Raw genomic sequence first — 15051 nt, 5'->3', positions numbered from 1 at the left:
AAAAAGAAATATCATGCACCAGACAAGACCTCAATTGCAAGTACAGTACAAAAACAGTACAAAAAGTATCATTAGAATTTTTATAGATTTGTTACTGATAGCATGATTTATTTTTCTCAAATATTTTGATGACTATGACTAAAAACTAACAAAAAAAACTAGTTCCTTACATATAAAAAACTCAGCATATTTTGTATACTTATTAATGACAATTAACCTTAGTTTATAGGCTTGGAAAAAAACACTATGAAGAATCTGCTTCTTTAGTCATACATTTTGAATTTTACCATCCATCTTAATATTATCAATGAATGTTTCGTTGACATCTACAGTCATCTCCATATTTGTGTCGCAATCATATTAGATTTAAAAAGTAAAGAGTGTTTTCTTACTTGTTTTGAGAGGCTTAATTCTGGTCAGAAAACGCTCAACTAATTTAACTGTGTGAAATAAACTGCTTCTTAAGTGGACTAATGAACTAAACCTTTCAGTGACATTGGTATTTGTTCAGATAGACTTGAATATCTAAATTGTGGCCTAAAATATTCAAATGTGAGGTTTTCCTGCACATTTGTACTGTCAGTTCTACACAACTAAAGACCAATTTTAAGATAAAGTGGAGGATTATAGCAAATTTTTCAAAAGACCCGCCCTCTCCACTTTTAAAAAAAAAGCACATGCACAACCCTGTACCCGCTCCTGAGAGGGAACGTATATTAGATGCGTGTGAGAGCACATTTCTCCTCGTACACACTCTGTTTAAAAGTTACTTAGTTTAAAAGGAACTTTTGTAAACATATTACCAGAATGATTGACAATTAGGAGGACCACTTATTGTGTTGATCCACTTGGAAAAAGAACATTTTCCACTATACTTTTAACTATGAGTAGTTTTATGCTTATTTTAGCAGCTGATGATTTTGACCACCAGATAGCGCTGAAGGAATACTAAATGTTCAGACATGCTGCAGTCTTGGAATTTTATGTATGTTTATGTTTGGATGGAAAGGGTTTTTTTTCCTAATTTTTTAAAATACTTTTATAGAGCACCCCTTTGAAACTAAGTGTTAAATGATAAATAATCTAAATTTTAATATATTCAATTTAGATTGATAGACTTTATTTTATTAAACTCTTTATTACCCTTCATTATTCTGTAGGGCACCCATTGCAAAAGAGCAAATAAACCTTAGTGGGATTTTTCTTGTGGTTGGTTAAAATTATGTGAAATAAATTGAGTGGTACTTAAGTGTTTCAGCTAACAGTTTGTATTGTTTTTCTGAAGCGTTTACATTTTTTTAATGTGGTGCATTTTAGAAATTGAAATAATTGATTTTTACCAACCTTTCTCCAAACTGCCCATTTTACACAATAGAATATTTTAATTTTTTCACATTCATAGATTTTTAATGGATTTCTCCTTTTCTTCTTGTCTGCTCAGCCTCTCATAAATCCTCTCAAAAAATCTCTAAAAAGTTGGAAACATATTTTTAGGGCTGTAGATATGAAACATCTTTACCAGGTGTTTTCATTCTGCCAACTTAAACAGGAACCTAACTAACCAGGAAGGTTTTTTTTTTCATTGTTTTTGGGTGTTGCATCATTTGCAGAAATGCATTTTCCCTAGTGAAGCCACAAATGAGGGTGTGAATACCTGTATTTTATATGACGGCAGTTAACAGAGAACATGTTGAGGATTTATTACCAAAGCTTTTTTCTTTAAGATTATTGCTGTAGTGCAACTGGTATACTTTTCATTGTTTGAAATACCAGATGAAAAACTGGAGTTACGAGATTTCACTTGACTCAGAAGTTATTGTAAGATTAGGAAAACATTTAGCTGGGGAAAGTTTATAATTACATCATTGTTATTGTTCAGTTAGAGATTAATCTTTTTCAAGGGCTCCTTTAGGAGTAAGTATACACTGTAATCTGTGTACAGTCCAAGAAAAACACTGTCCACTCTTTGATAGGGTTTTATTACATGATGCTGTAGTTTGAACCACTCTGTAATCGTTTTATGTCTGGCTTTCTGTTTTTACAGTCTGACTTTGAGCTTAAAATCTTCCAACTTCGAGGTGAGCATGCTGTCTCAATATCACAGCTGGAGGGAGCCATTGCTAAGCTGCGAAAGGAAAAGCTGCACAGTGTGGGTCAGGATCTTAGTCCTGTCTGCGATGTGGCTGTGTCCACCTCAGACGATTTGACCCCTAAGACCTGTCGCACTGTGGGGATCCAAACTGACCGGGAGACCTTCATTAGGAGTCCAGAGGGGGATGGAGGGGAACTTGCTCAAAGCCCAAGTCAGAATACATGTGGGAAACTTAACTTAGATTCTATTGGACTAAACCTCAAAGCTGAAGCTGCATTAGGAACTTCTGGACCAACACCACCTCCTCCCCCACCTCCACCTCCCCCACCTCCACCAGGCATCTCATTGCCACCACCACCCCCTCCTCCCCCCTTGCCAGGTCATACTGGAGTTCCACCACCACCCCCTCCTCCCCCTTTGCCAGGTCATACTGGAGTTCCCCCACCACCACCTCCACCTCCTGGCCTACCTGGAGCAGGTCCACCTCCTCCTCCACCTCCTCCAGGCTGTGGACCACCACCTCCACCTCCAATGGGGGGGTTCTCCATGAAAGTTGATGCTGCTCCTAGGAAACCTGCTATTGAGCCTGCCTGTCCCATGAAGCCTCTGTACTGGACCCGGATACAGATACAGGAAAACAAGTATGTGAATTAAGCATTTATTTGTGTTACCACATTTTGTTTAAAAACAAGAAAACAAAAGTTATATAAATACCGGTATAACAATTGTTTGTGCTGTACCTGGCAAAAGTAGTCACACACATTGAACTTCAGATTTAATACATGGTAGACTATTCTCCTCCAACCATGCACATCCACTGATCCGTCTATAAGGGGGCTTGGCTCCTTGTCTGAGCTTGTGCTCAGCCCCAGTGCTCCCTCCGAGGGATGAGAGCCACCCTTCCTCTTGGGCAGGCATGCCCAAGGTCGGTCCTCGAGGGCCGCTGTCCTGCAGGCTTTAGAGGTTACCCTGCTTCCCTGCAAAGCTAATTATGATGATTGAGTTCAGCAAAAGCCTGTTAATCAGCAATAAATGGAAATCAGTTGTGCTGGAGCAGGAAAACATCTAAAACCTGCAGCACAGTAGCCCTCGAGTACAAACTTTGGACATGCCTGCTCTTGGATGAGAGGTGAAACATCTTCTAGCAAACTTGACATCTAGTTGCCTAAACTGAACTTTCCAAGCATATGGTTAAATGGACTTAAATGTTTCCTTGTAGTGTCATAAAAATACATTTTCGATTCATCCTTTAAATATTTTATTTTTTGTTTTTGCCTTTGTTTTTTTTATGAAGTTATAGATTGTTGTGGCATTATAAGATCCAGAGTGTATGAGAACTCAATAACAGAGTTGAAGTAGATCTCTTTTTATAATTTTTTGCTAATCAAAAGTTAAAATAAGTGCTAGTCTTTTAATATTTTTCTTTCAACACTGTGTTATGAAGGTTTAGCACCAGCCTTATTATATTTAAAAAATAAATAACCCTGGTAAGTTTCATTACCAATAATTCAATTCAATTCAGTTTATTTCAATAGCGACAGTTCACAACACGTAATCTCAAGGCACTTTACAGTTCACCAGATCATACAGTCAAATTGATTAAAAGTTTTCTATCCAAGTAAAACCAGTTTATTGCATTAACTCATCGACTCGAAGGCAATCCCTCACACTATGCATGTTTGTAGTGGAGAGGAAAACTCCCTTTCAACAGGAAGAAACCTCCAGCAGAACCAGGCCCAGTGTGAGCGGCCATCTACTGAGGCCGACTGGGGTTCAAAAAGACAGAAGCCGAGATACAAAAAGCAACTGTAAAAGGCGGCCCATCCAGGAAACCCGCAGACAAGCTCCGAACCAGCTCCAATGTTAGAGGATGAAGAGAGCACATCCAGCCAGCCGCAGTCAGAGAAACAGGACTACACTAAAAAACAGGCCGATCTCTAACATCTATAAACTAAGGTGTTGATGGCAGCAGCACAACTGAAATTTCTCTTCAGGGTGGTGTCACAGCCAAACAGGAACAGATGAGGCGCAGCTACTTTGAAAAAAGCAGAGACAGCATGATGTTAGAGATTGACCTAACAGATTCTGCAGATGGGGAGAATAGAGATAGAATGGAGCAGAATGATGAAAAAGGAATTCGTATGTCCTCCAGAGGTCTAAGCCGCATAACAGCAGCATAACTATAGAGATAGCTCAGGATAACCTGAGCCACTCTAACTATAAGCTTTATCAAAAAGGAAAGTTTTAGGCCTGGCCTTAAAAGTAGACAAGGTGTCTGCCTCACGGACTAAAACTGGTAGTTGGTACCACAGGAGAGGAGCCTGATAACTAAAAGATCTGCCTCCCATTCTACTTTAAGAAATTCTAGGAACCACTAATAAACCTGCAGACTGAGAGTGAAGTGCTCTGTTTGGAACATAAGGAACAGTCATAAGAGTCATCCAGGTTTTATATCTTCAAGACTGGCCTGGTGAACTTTATCTGGATTTATAGAAAGATATAACTAGGTATCATCAGCATAACAGTGGAAATCCCATATTGTCTAATAATTTTAACGATTTGGAGCATATATATATATATATATATATATATGCTCCCAATCCCTCATGATGATCCCTGTCATACTCCACAGGGATCAACATAAGGAGGATTTGAATTTGGAATATGAAAAAACTGAAATCAATCAGATCGATGAGATTTAAACCAGTCTAATGCTGTTCAAGTGTGTGTTATTCACACTAAAGAGTGTGAATACTACGTATTTTTAGTATTTTTAGTGAATACACTAAAATACTCTGAAGATAAATATGCATTTTCATTTTAGATTAAGCAAATATTTGTCATCCCTGAATATTTGATGGAATACTTATTCTTTCTCTTAAACATTCAAAATTGAGAAGCTAAAGGTTCAAGATCTAAAATACAAAAGATGAACTTAGCTTTAATTGATAGGTTGTATTGGTCTATATCTGAAAAAATGCATGCATGGTCTTAGAAACCATTTTCTTCTTAGTAAATGCAAAAATTTCAACTACTTTGGCCTCTTTAGACAAGAGGTCGTTCATAATTGTTAAAACTTCAACGATCAAATCAGCACAGTATAAAACAGTTTCCCAAACTTTAAAAAAGGCCACATAGATTTGTTCTATCAATCAAAAGAAAATTGAAATAATAGGTCACAATTTGCATACCTGCTAAGACATGATTGTCTCCCCAAGCTTTAAACAGTTAGACAGCCAAATGGCTCTTAACTTTGGAGGAGCTCAACAGATGTTTACTGCTGAGGTGGGAATATCTGTTCACAAAACAGCTGTTAGATGTACATTCCACACGTTTCACCTAACAGAAGTGTGGCAAGAAACAAGCAATTTAGAGAAAGTCCCAGGGAAACCCACGATTCTTGTAGCAAACATGTGGACGGAGGTGCTGTTGTGAAATGAGACAGAAATCCAAATTTTACCTAAACTTAATGTATGCTTGTGGAGATAAATTAATGTTGCACTAATGAAATACAATTCTAATCATTACAGGATTATCCTGAGGGGAGCTTTTTTCAGTAATTACTAGGAGACTATGTTGGTGGGAACATAATGGGAGCTTTTTACAGTGATATCCTTGAAGTAAATCTATTAGAGGTGTCCAAAGAATTTAGGTTAGAGGCTTGCCTCGCAGAAAACAAAAAAACAATACTAAAGATAAAGCCAAAGCTACAAAGGAACGGTTTAAATCACCCAACCACGATTTGTTACAAAGGTAGAGTCAAAATCCAGGCATATTTCCAAATGAGAGTCTTTGGCAAGACTTCGAAGCTGAGGTTAACGGATGCGCTCCATCCAATCTTAAGCTCATTGACGAAGAACAATAAGCAAACAATCAGTCCATGGAAATGCTAAGCTAGTAGAGACAAGTATCCCCAGATCTGCTGAAGTAGTAAAAAAAAAAGAATTCATGCAAAATTTACAAAAAAACTCCCAAAAGAATAACTTTCTACATCTAAATGGTGTTGCACTGGTGGAGAAAATGGGACAATGTTCAGTGTATCTTTGCACTGTAGGTAACCATGGATTTTAGAGTTTTGCAGTTTAGTTTGCAAGAGATTACACATTTGTCTTGTGCAGCACTGTTTAGGTTGGTTTGGTCTCTTGTCAAATGTAAAGAGCCTTAGCATGCAGATATACTGTCACTGCTCCATATTCTTTTATTTAAGTGTCCTGTTGGGATACTCTGTCACAGTTAAGTGGGTAATTCAGACCATTTGCAGTTAGTGTGATTGTAGCCTCAGAGTGTCGGTCTTCAAGGTTTATGGCCTTGTATTTCCATGGTTGGATTAGTGGAGCAAAGCTGAGCTGTGGTTCTCTCGGAGGTCCTCAGTGTGTCAGAGGACCTCAGAAGGGCAAAAGCTTGCTTCATGTTGGCCATAAATCAAACTATAAAGAGACAAGTTAAGGGCCATTAGATGGGTCACATGTTTAACTACAATTGGATCAGGTCAGTTAATGGTGCAAGAGTTTGTGGTATGAGGAAGAAGATATAACTGAACAGTAGGCAGTTTGCAGGGCAGACATTTCGTGCAAAGATAAATTTAGATAAGAAAAAGATGAGGACAATTAATATGATGTACATTCTGTATTATTCAACTAAAAAAGAAAAGGTCTAACACAGGATAATGAATGTGTATGAAAAAATACAGTAATCTTGGGGCATGCTTTGGTGGCGCAGTGGTTACGCACACAACCAAGGTATGGAGGCGACGTTCGAATCCCACCTGTGGTCCTTTGCCACATGTCTCTCCCCCTCTCTCATACCCCTCTTCCTGTCAGCCTACTGTCTAAAAAGAGCCACTAGTGCTATAAAAACTCCAAAAAATAAATAAATAAATAAAAATATGTATATATATATATATATATATATATATATATATATATATATATATATATATATATATATATATATATATATATATATATATATATATATTGTAATCTGCTTGCATAATGGCACACAGTCTTATATTGGGTACCAACAGCCCTTTGGTTTTTACTTTTAGCATGGAGTCTTTTTGCGTTAATTCCTCCATTTCATTGTTGTAAGGCTTATGAACCTAAAATAGTATTTGCTCACTTTTATCTCTCATCCATAAAGCCAATTTACTGTGGATGAATTAAAACAAACCCATCTCATTAACTTCTAACCACAAAGACTGGAAATGTGTTGCTACATGAAATAAGCAAAATCAATGCTTATAAAATTGGACAGTTGTAAGGCCAAATTTGACAGGCCATTTTTATAGTTATAAATTCAACTTTTAGAATCTTTTTTTAAACTATATTTTTTATAATAAGTTTATTTTTTTGCCAATTATTCATCTCATGTGCAATCGAACAGAACCTTTTTGGTTGAAGAAAAATAATTTTAAAGCTAAATCTGACAAAGGTGAGAAAAATGTTGATCTTTATTGTAACTATATGCACACTATGGCACCGTTTAAGAAATGAATTTATTTAAAGATATAGTTGCTTTTTTTTCACAATAGCCCCATCCCTGTTTTAAATATCCTTTTTTAAAGATTGTTATATTTTCATAAAACAGAAGTTATATAGAAGAAAAATGTAAATTATGTTATGTTCAGCACAAAAACACAACTGACTACTGACCAAAAAAAAACGTCACCAAAGTGAGTCATAACAATATCAGCATCATGCTCTGAGTTAAATTTACTATTGAAGGAAATTAGAGCTTATAAATAATCATCATCCGTTTTGGCTCAAAATCTTTAGAGGTTTTTAGTGAAATGCAAAATTGGAATATAATTGTTTAACGTCACAGTTAGACAATTAAACGCAATTAAACAGAGACAATGCATGTAGCTCAATCAACAAAGAAATCAATTTATCATAGTAAGATATATTTTTCAGAATGGTAATAAATGTAAGAGAAATCTTTTGGATTTTCCCAAAGATGGCTCTGGACATACAATAATAATTGAACTTTAATAATCTCAAACTGTAGAAATGTACCTCTGCATTCAACCCATCCCCTTGGGAAGCAGTGGGCTGCTACTGTGCAGCACCCTGGGAACAGTCTGGGGTTAAGGGTCTTGCTCAGGGACCCAGAGTGCAGGCTGTGGGGATTGAACCAGGTACTTGCAACCTCATCAGTCACAAACCTGACAAAGTAAAAGAACTTTGCAGAGCAATTTCAGTGAATACTGATAAACACCAGTAACTGATATTAAACTAATTCATAAATTCCGGTGCAGGGAAATCTTAATTTGGATATTTTTCTACAGCGTTAACAGTTTATGCAAGTTGAGGATGGAGGACCAAACTTCTTTGCAGAAAAAAGTTTTCAGCACGCAGGTTTCGTACTGGAATAATTCAGGACAGCCTTCTTTTTTTTTTAGCAGCTTAAACTTTGATAACCTTGTGTAAAATCCTTGTTTCCAGATTTACTTTCTCTCTAAATATGCTTTGACAGATGAGCTATAATGACCTTTAAGAAGAACTGCAATGTGTGAGAAGATGGTAGAAAATTATGAGCATCAACCTCTTTGTTTAGAATAGGCTCATTTCATTTCAAAGCTGTTGATTGGGCTGTTGATGTCAGACGTTGTGGAGAAAAGCAAAGCCAGATGCTAGCAAAGAAGATATGTTTGCAAGAAGACCACTCTGAACATCTTCTTGACTTTAGCCACCTCTTGTTTCTGTCTGTTTGTTTTTTCTTCTCTCGTAACTCAGCAACTTCCAAAAACAGAGAGTTTCCCTCCCTATTTTTTTTTTTTTTGTCCTTGTGAGAAACGGTCCCATAATACAGGAACAAGTGTGCCTGAAACGTTTGTTATTTTTATCACCTAGCTCATAAACATGGCTTTTGAAAGTGGAGATTGCAGGAACTCCTGCCAAGTTTTTAGCGGCCTGCAAAATGGAAAATGGAAAACAGGTCAAATAAACATTAAATGAGTTTCCACAATTTTGTTTAGCCCTTATAATCTTTTCATTGCATGTCTGCTTTCTCAGCTGCTAAGATGAAATGTTTTTAAAATGACTTTTGATGTTTTATTTCATATTAAAATCAAACTTTTAATAAAGTTATTTTGTTTCTTTATGTATATAGCAACAACACACTCTGGGGTTCCTTGAAAGAGCCAGACATCGTCAACGCTAACGAGTTTGAGGATCTGTTCTCCAAGACTACAATCACACAGAAAAAGAAGCCCTTATCAGACACCTATGAAAAGAAAACCAAAGCTAAGAAGGTTGGTGCTGTTTCACAACTCGTACTCCTTGTTCTGCTTTTATTAAGCCCTTGATTTAGTGCCTTGTGAAAAAGTTAACAGCCCTTCAGTTTTGTAATATATTGTATAACGTTTCAACCAAAAAATTACAGGGATTTCACCTCCAAGAGCATAACACACACGTACACATACATATATACATATTTCTTTGTTTTTTAATTTAATTTTGACTTCCTATTTTCAGTTTTTATTTAGTTCTACTTGTTTTTAGTATGTTTTATTCTGTAATAATTGTATAGCAGATCAAAAAAGAAAGAAAAGTCAAAGTAAAATCCCAGACGAGCACAGACCGCTGTAGCAATATAAATGGACCGCCGTCTGCCGGCATAATGCTGTACATCAAAAAAGGGAAAAAGCAACAGGGAACTCAACTTCTCATTGATGCATTATGATAAAGAAACAAACAAAAGAACTGCATATTCTCTCTAAAAATGTATTTAGTTAAATTAGTTGTAAACTCAAATTTCATTTGCAAAGTTTAGCTTTTCTTTTCATTTCATTTGGCAAAATGTTTTTAATTTTTTCATGAAAGTATCCCCCAATCCCTCTAGTATTGTAGTCACTTTGCATATGACAGTACAAGAGACTGGTTTTAATTTTAACATTTTTCTTGAGCAAAATTAAGCCAAAATAAAGTAAATCAAGAAAAACAGCAAGAGAGATTGTTGGTGGATCGATCCACTTTTGTCTCCTTATGGCTTCTTGATGCCCTGTCCAATGATGCAACTCTGCACTACTCCTGTAGCCAACTCTGTGTCAGCATTCTTTCTGCCTTATGGTCCTCTCTGTTGGCGTCCAAGCAGTTAAAAATCAGCCGCTGCCCCAGACTGGTCCTCTAAATCCATACACATCCCCTATTCTGATCAATTTGTAAAGGCTCCACTTTTGCCACGGTGTGTGTTTGTGTGTCTCTCCAATCAGTCTGGTCACTTCAACTGCCCAACATTTGATCCAACAGACAACTGTCTCCTCTCTTGGCTTAGGTCAGCCTGGTGGAGTTATGACCACTTTTATGGAAACACTGCTGGTACCAATTTACACTATTTCATCCTAAAATAAACCTCCTCATTATTAATTGTTTAAAAGAACGTTTGAAGCACACTGGGCAGGTTATGTGTCCGAACATTTTGTTCCTCAATCCTGTTTTGCTTTTTTGTTTTTGAATATAAAATCTTTGACTGTGATTGTGGTCCAAGTAAAAGATTAAAGATGGAAACAGAATACATGAGGGATACTGGAAAGCTTGTTCTAGCAATAGAGAATTGTTTACTTGATCTTTGATACCCTGCAAGTTTATACTGATGATGACTTCCAAAAAGTCCATCTTGAGAACAGTGGTTGGAGAGGAAGTGATGACACTGAGGCTAAAATGTTTCTTTTACTGAACTGAGTTAAACATTACTGGAATGGGCTAAAAAAGTAAAATTCCTGGCATATGGAAAGAAACATGAACATTAGTCTCAACAGAAGAATTGTGGTTTATACTTGGAACTCCTAATAGATTATTGTAGCACGTTTCATTGTAAGATAAGGGATTGATAAAGGAACAGATTGGAGTACTTTACACGTACAACAGAGCAGTCACTAAAACAAGGTTTCATTATTTTTAAAACAAAGATATTAAATTTTTGATTATCTTTGGCATCTTATTGTAAACAAATAGTGCAGTTAGTGTGGCTATGAAAAATAGGGTATCACATAGAGGCCTAACTACTTAATAAATCTTCAAACTGAGGAGGGTGAGAAACATTCCCTATAAGTTAGACAGCCTTAATGTTACAGACTACTTACAGGACATTTTATAGTTTAAAATATAAGATAACAATAAAACTTGGCTTATTAAAACTTGTTTCACCTCAATATAAGGGATGCTAATAATAGTAGAGAATGATGTACGTTGTTATTTAAAGGTTTTCTTTTGTAAACCTAGTATTTTTATTAAAGAAAAGATAAAGAGATCCTTTTAATTATAGCTTTGCGTATTTCAATATCTTTTTTATTATGTTTGGTATGAATTTATTGAAGTTTGAGAGACAATGTTGACATTTTGTGAAAAAGAAAGCTTCAAATATTAAGCATTTTACAAATCACAGCATTCTTTTTCTTACGTTTTCTTAAAACTTTATCCAAAATTCTATCTTAATAAATGCAGTTTGTTAATAATAACTGATTAGTGGATAAATCTGTCCTTGTTTCATGAATGCCTTAGTTCTCTCAAGAAATATTAAAATCGTATTGATATATCACAGAAAGTGTAATACATCATTTAAGTAATCATATTGAAAAATATGTTCTGAGAATTTTTTTTCCTGTTTCATCTGTGCTATAAAATTGTGTATTACGGAGTTTTTGACTCTGCAGAATCTGTCCAGACAGTTGACCACATCCCCCTGAATGACTACCAATACCAGTCAACTCACACACAGACTACCTGCCTCTTGTCTGTGTCAGCCAGACTTAATCTAATGCTGCCTGTAAATGTGTTTGTGACTCCAAAAGGGGTTTCAGATGACTTCTAGGCCAGTTGTTCTGTATTGTCTGTTTGGAATAAGCATCAACCCATGAATGTTTTAGCTCAGGTATGTGGGCTGGTCTACATGATGACAGCATGTTCTCTCAATCTATTATGCAGTTGATTAGAAAGCGTTGCCAGATCATGCAAACGCTGCAGCCGTAGGCTTTGAAAACGGGAAAGGCGATGAGTGGTTGGAATGTGTGTGCATTGTGCATATAAGCCTCTTCCCTAATTCCCGACAACACTTGCCATAAAGTTGAAAACTAGGGGGATGTAGCTTACATATGTGTGAGTTAATTTTTATCATGTGTGCCATTTAGAGAAAAAAAAAAACTAAGAAAAAAAGAATCAAAGCTCTTGTTTACTCTGAAGCCATTCACCCTCTGCTGATTAACATATCAAAGCTAGGAGGATGACATGGCAGAGAGCAGGGTGGACCAAACTGGACTGGACCTGGTATGTAATTGCATGCACATGCCTTCCACAGTGGAGGAAAAGGAAATGGGGCACCTATTTGAAAGGGAGGGCACAAACATAGGCATGTCGGGGCATTCTTAGGAGATGAGCAGCTAGGAAGGGATGGATGAAAATGAAAAGAATTCTCCAAGCTGAACTTGCTTTCGGGTTTGTCTGCGTGTCAGTAAACACACTTTCCTATACAGACATAAATCAAAGCTCTATCAGGTTTACATGTGGTGGAGCTCCTTAAACAAACAGCTGCTTTACCCCGTTTTTAATTTATGAGCAATCATTATACGTTTATTAAAGACATGTTTGAAGTGCAGGCTCTGACGTGGGAGAGTGGGTGTAAGATTATCACTGCTGTCAGAGGAAGCTTGGTCCTAATGGGAAACGTTGATCTAGTTGTTGATACAAGATATACTTCCAGATTAATAGTCAAATACTAGTCAGGCTGGTTGCTTAACCAGTGTAAACTATCTGCTCTGCACCAAAGCTGCATCCAAAACTCCCTTACATGAGGCACCTGCTTTGCCTTCATCTGTTTATATATATATATATATATATATATATATATATATATATATATATATATATATATATATATATATATATATGTTTTGCTTGCTCACTTTATCGCATTTTAATCTGCTCCAGAAACCAGAGTTACGGACATCTTTGATTCCTTTATTTGTCCACAGGAGGGAGCCATTAGCTCTTGATGTCTACCTGTCTCAGCATCAGCATCGTCTCTCCCCTTCAAAATAAACTGTTTGTATGTCTGGAAGTAAGCATCCAACATAAGTTATCTCGACTCCTTAGTTTAAATCCTGTTGTGTTTTTGGTGGTAGCCTGTCCAAAGTGCTTAATTAGAGGTAGTGGCAAAGGCTAGAACTCACCAGTTTCCAAGTGTGGGAGATCCCTGGTGATCCGGGTAACAGAGCTGGAAGCAGCATGGCACCTACTAACGCCATGTAATGCAATACCCACTTCTAAGGCTCCTTAGTTCCTAAAGGACGGCCCAGTAGCCGACAATGCTATAATACCTAATAAAGAAGCCTGAAACATTAACTTTTAGAGTGGGGCTTTACCTTGCCAAAACTCTCTCTGCTTTTACAGCTAATTTAGTCATTAGTAATTGTGACCATCTGTAGGTACGAATAAAAATCCTGTGAATTTATAGTTTGTTATAAAAGCCCTGCTTCTTTTTGCCTTGCTCTTCTGTCTGTCTTTAATGGCGCCACTTTTCCCTTTGTACTTTCACTGCCACTTGATATTATTTGATCAGTCATCCGGGTCTCTTCAGATGAGCTTTTGGCTCTTTAGTAGTGAAGCTTTTTACAGATTAAACATATTTAATTAGACTTTGCTTTCCCTAAAAAAGCATTAAAATCAGATGAGATAAGGACAACATAAAGAAAAAATCATTGTTGGTTTAAAGTGTCATTAATTAGGACTTATGATTACCGTGCTAACCATCGTTTGCAGAGGAACGGAAGCATCTAGAGGATTTCTTGGACATCTTTACATCTTAGCCTAACTTCTGTTGACCAATGCTAAACACTAACATCATGTAATGGCTCAGAAAGTTATCCAAACAGCGACGGATTGATTCTGAAGTGGCAGTGGCCTCAGCAGCTAGGGTGTCTGAGGCAGGAACGTCTATCACAGGTTAAGCCATACACTGTGTGATTTTTTTCAGTTGTTGAGCGCAGCTACGGGTCAGACTGTATGATTAATCGCAGGGTTTAGTCGTACAGTGTGAGCTCACAGCTCACGATTTATGTTGGCCCGACGCTCTCATGCGATCTACTTGCTCACACTGTACGACTAAAAACAACGTCGTACTCAACTCCACAGTGAGATCGAGCTGCTCTGACTCGTCTATCTGGAAGTGAAACAAATAGAAGGCAATTTGTGCAATTTTGTGCTGAAAGCCCTGAAAAGAAAAGGTGACGACATACTTGGAAAAAAAGACATGGCTGAGCAAACGTGGCTAAGACGGTCTGTTAATTTTACAGACAGAACTACATTTCACTCATTGCACCCCTGCCATGCTGCTGTGTTTACATCAAAGAGGAAGAATAAAAAGAAGAATCCTTGTTTGTGCGTGTGCCCTGGGCGATTTGCCCACGATGGTCGGGAGAATATCAAACATGTTTGATATTCTCCCGACCTTACGATTCCTTATCGGGAGGATTACGTGAGAGGCTGATCGCCACTCGTAACCCCATGTACACTACACGACTCACGACGCACGATCAGGCTGTAAGTCGGGCCCATCGAAAGATTCTCGCACGACTGGAAAATCGCCCCGAAAATTGCATAGTGTCAGGCATCAGTGACTGCGATAACATGACAGAGGATGATTGTCAACGTACGAATCACTAACCTGGTTTGACAGTTCATTCTGTGCGCAGAGAACAGGGATGATTCCAGCCGGTGGAATGAACAGACGCAGCTGATGCTGAGGTAGAGTTCCAGACATGGAAATCTAGAAGGCTGCAGAGCTGACAGGGGATCAGGTCCAGGTTGACAAAAGAAGACAGGATAATCCAAAGAGCAATGTCAAGAGGCAGATCAGGATTCAGTCCACAGAACAATCCGAAAGGAGACAGGCAACACAGATCAGACAGGCTAACATTTCCAAATATAGAAACAGATCAGGATCAGAAAATCAGAACACTATAG

At 37.4% G+C, this 15051-nt stretch overlaps 1 protein-coding gene across 3 annotated transcripts in view; it reads left to right on the top strand.

The window, feature by feature from the left end:
• Nucleotides 1-15051, top strand: part of LOC119787535 (formin-1-like) — a 74445-nt gene that overhangs the window by 22999 nt on the left and 36395 nt on the right. For all 3 annotated transcript variants that reach the window (XM_038291449.1, XM_038291450.1, XM_038291452.1), the window contains 2 exons: nucleotides 2045-2733; nucleotides 9206-9347. In XM_038291449.1, coding sequence (XP_038147377.1) covers nucleotides 2045-2733; nucleotides 9206-9347 — 831 coding nt within the window. The remainder of the gene's footprint in view (nucleotides 1-2044; nucleotides 2734-9205; nucleotides 9348-15051) is intronic.

Source organism: Cyprinodon tularosa, unplaced genomic scaffold (genome assembly GCF_016077235.1).
Source record: "Cyprinodon tularosa strain WSP-4 unplaced genomic scaffold, ASM1607723v1 ctg3, whole genome shotgun sequence".
NCBI classification, from domain to species: Eukaryota; Metazoa; Chordata; class Actinopteri; order Cyprinodontiformes; family Cyprinodontidae; genus Cyprinodon; species Cyprinodon tularosa.
Note: the sequence above shows the minus strand (reverse complement) of the source record. Positions and strands in the feature narration are given on the sequence as shown.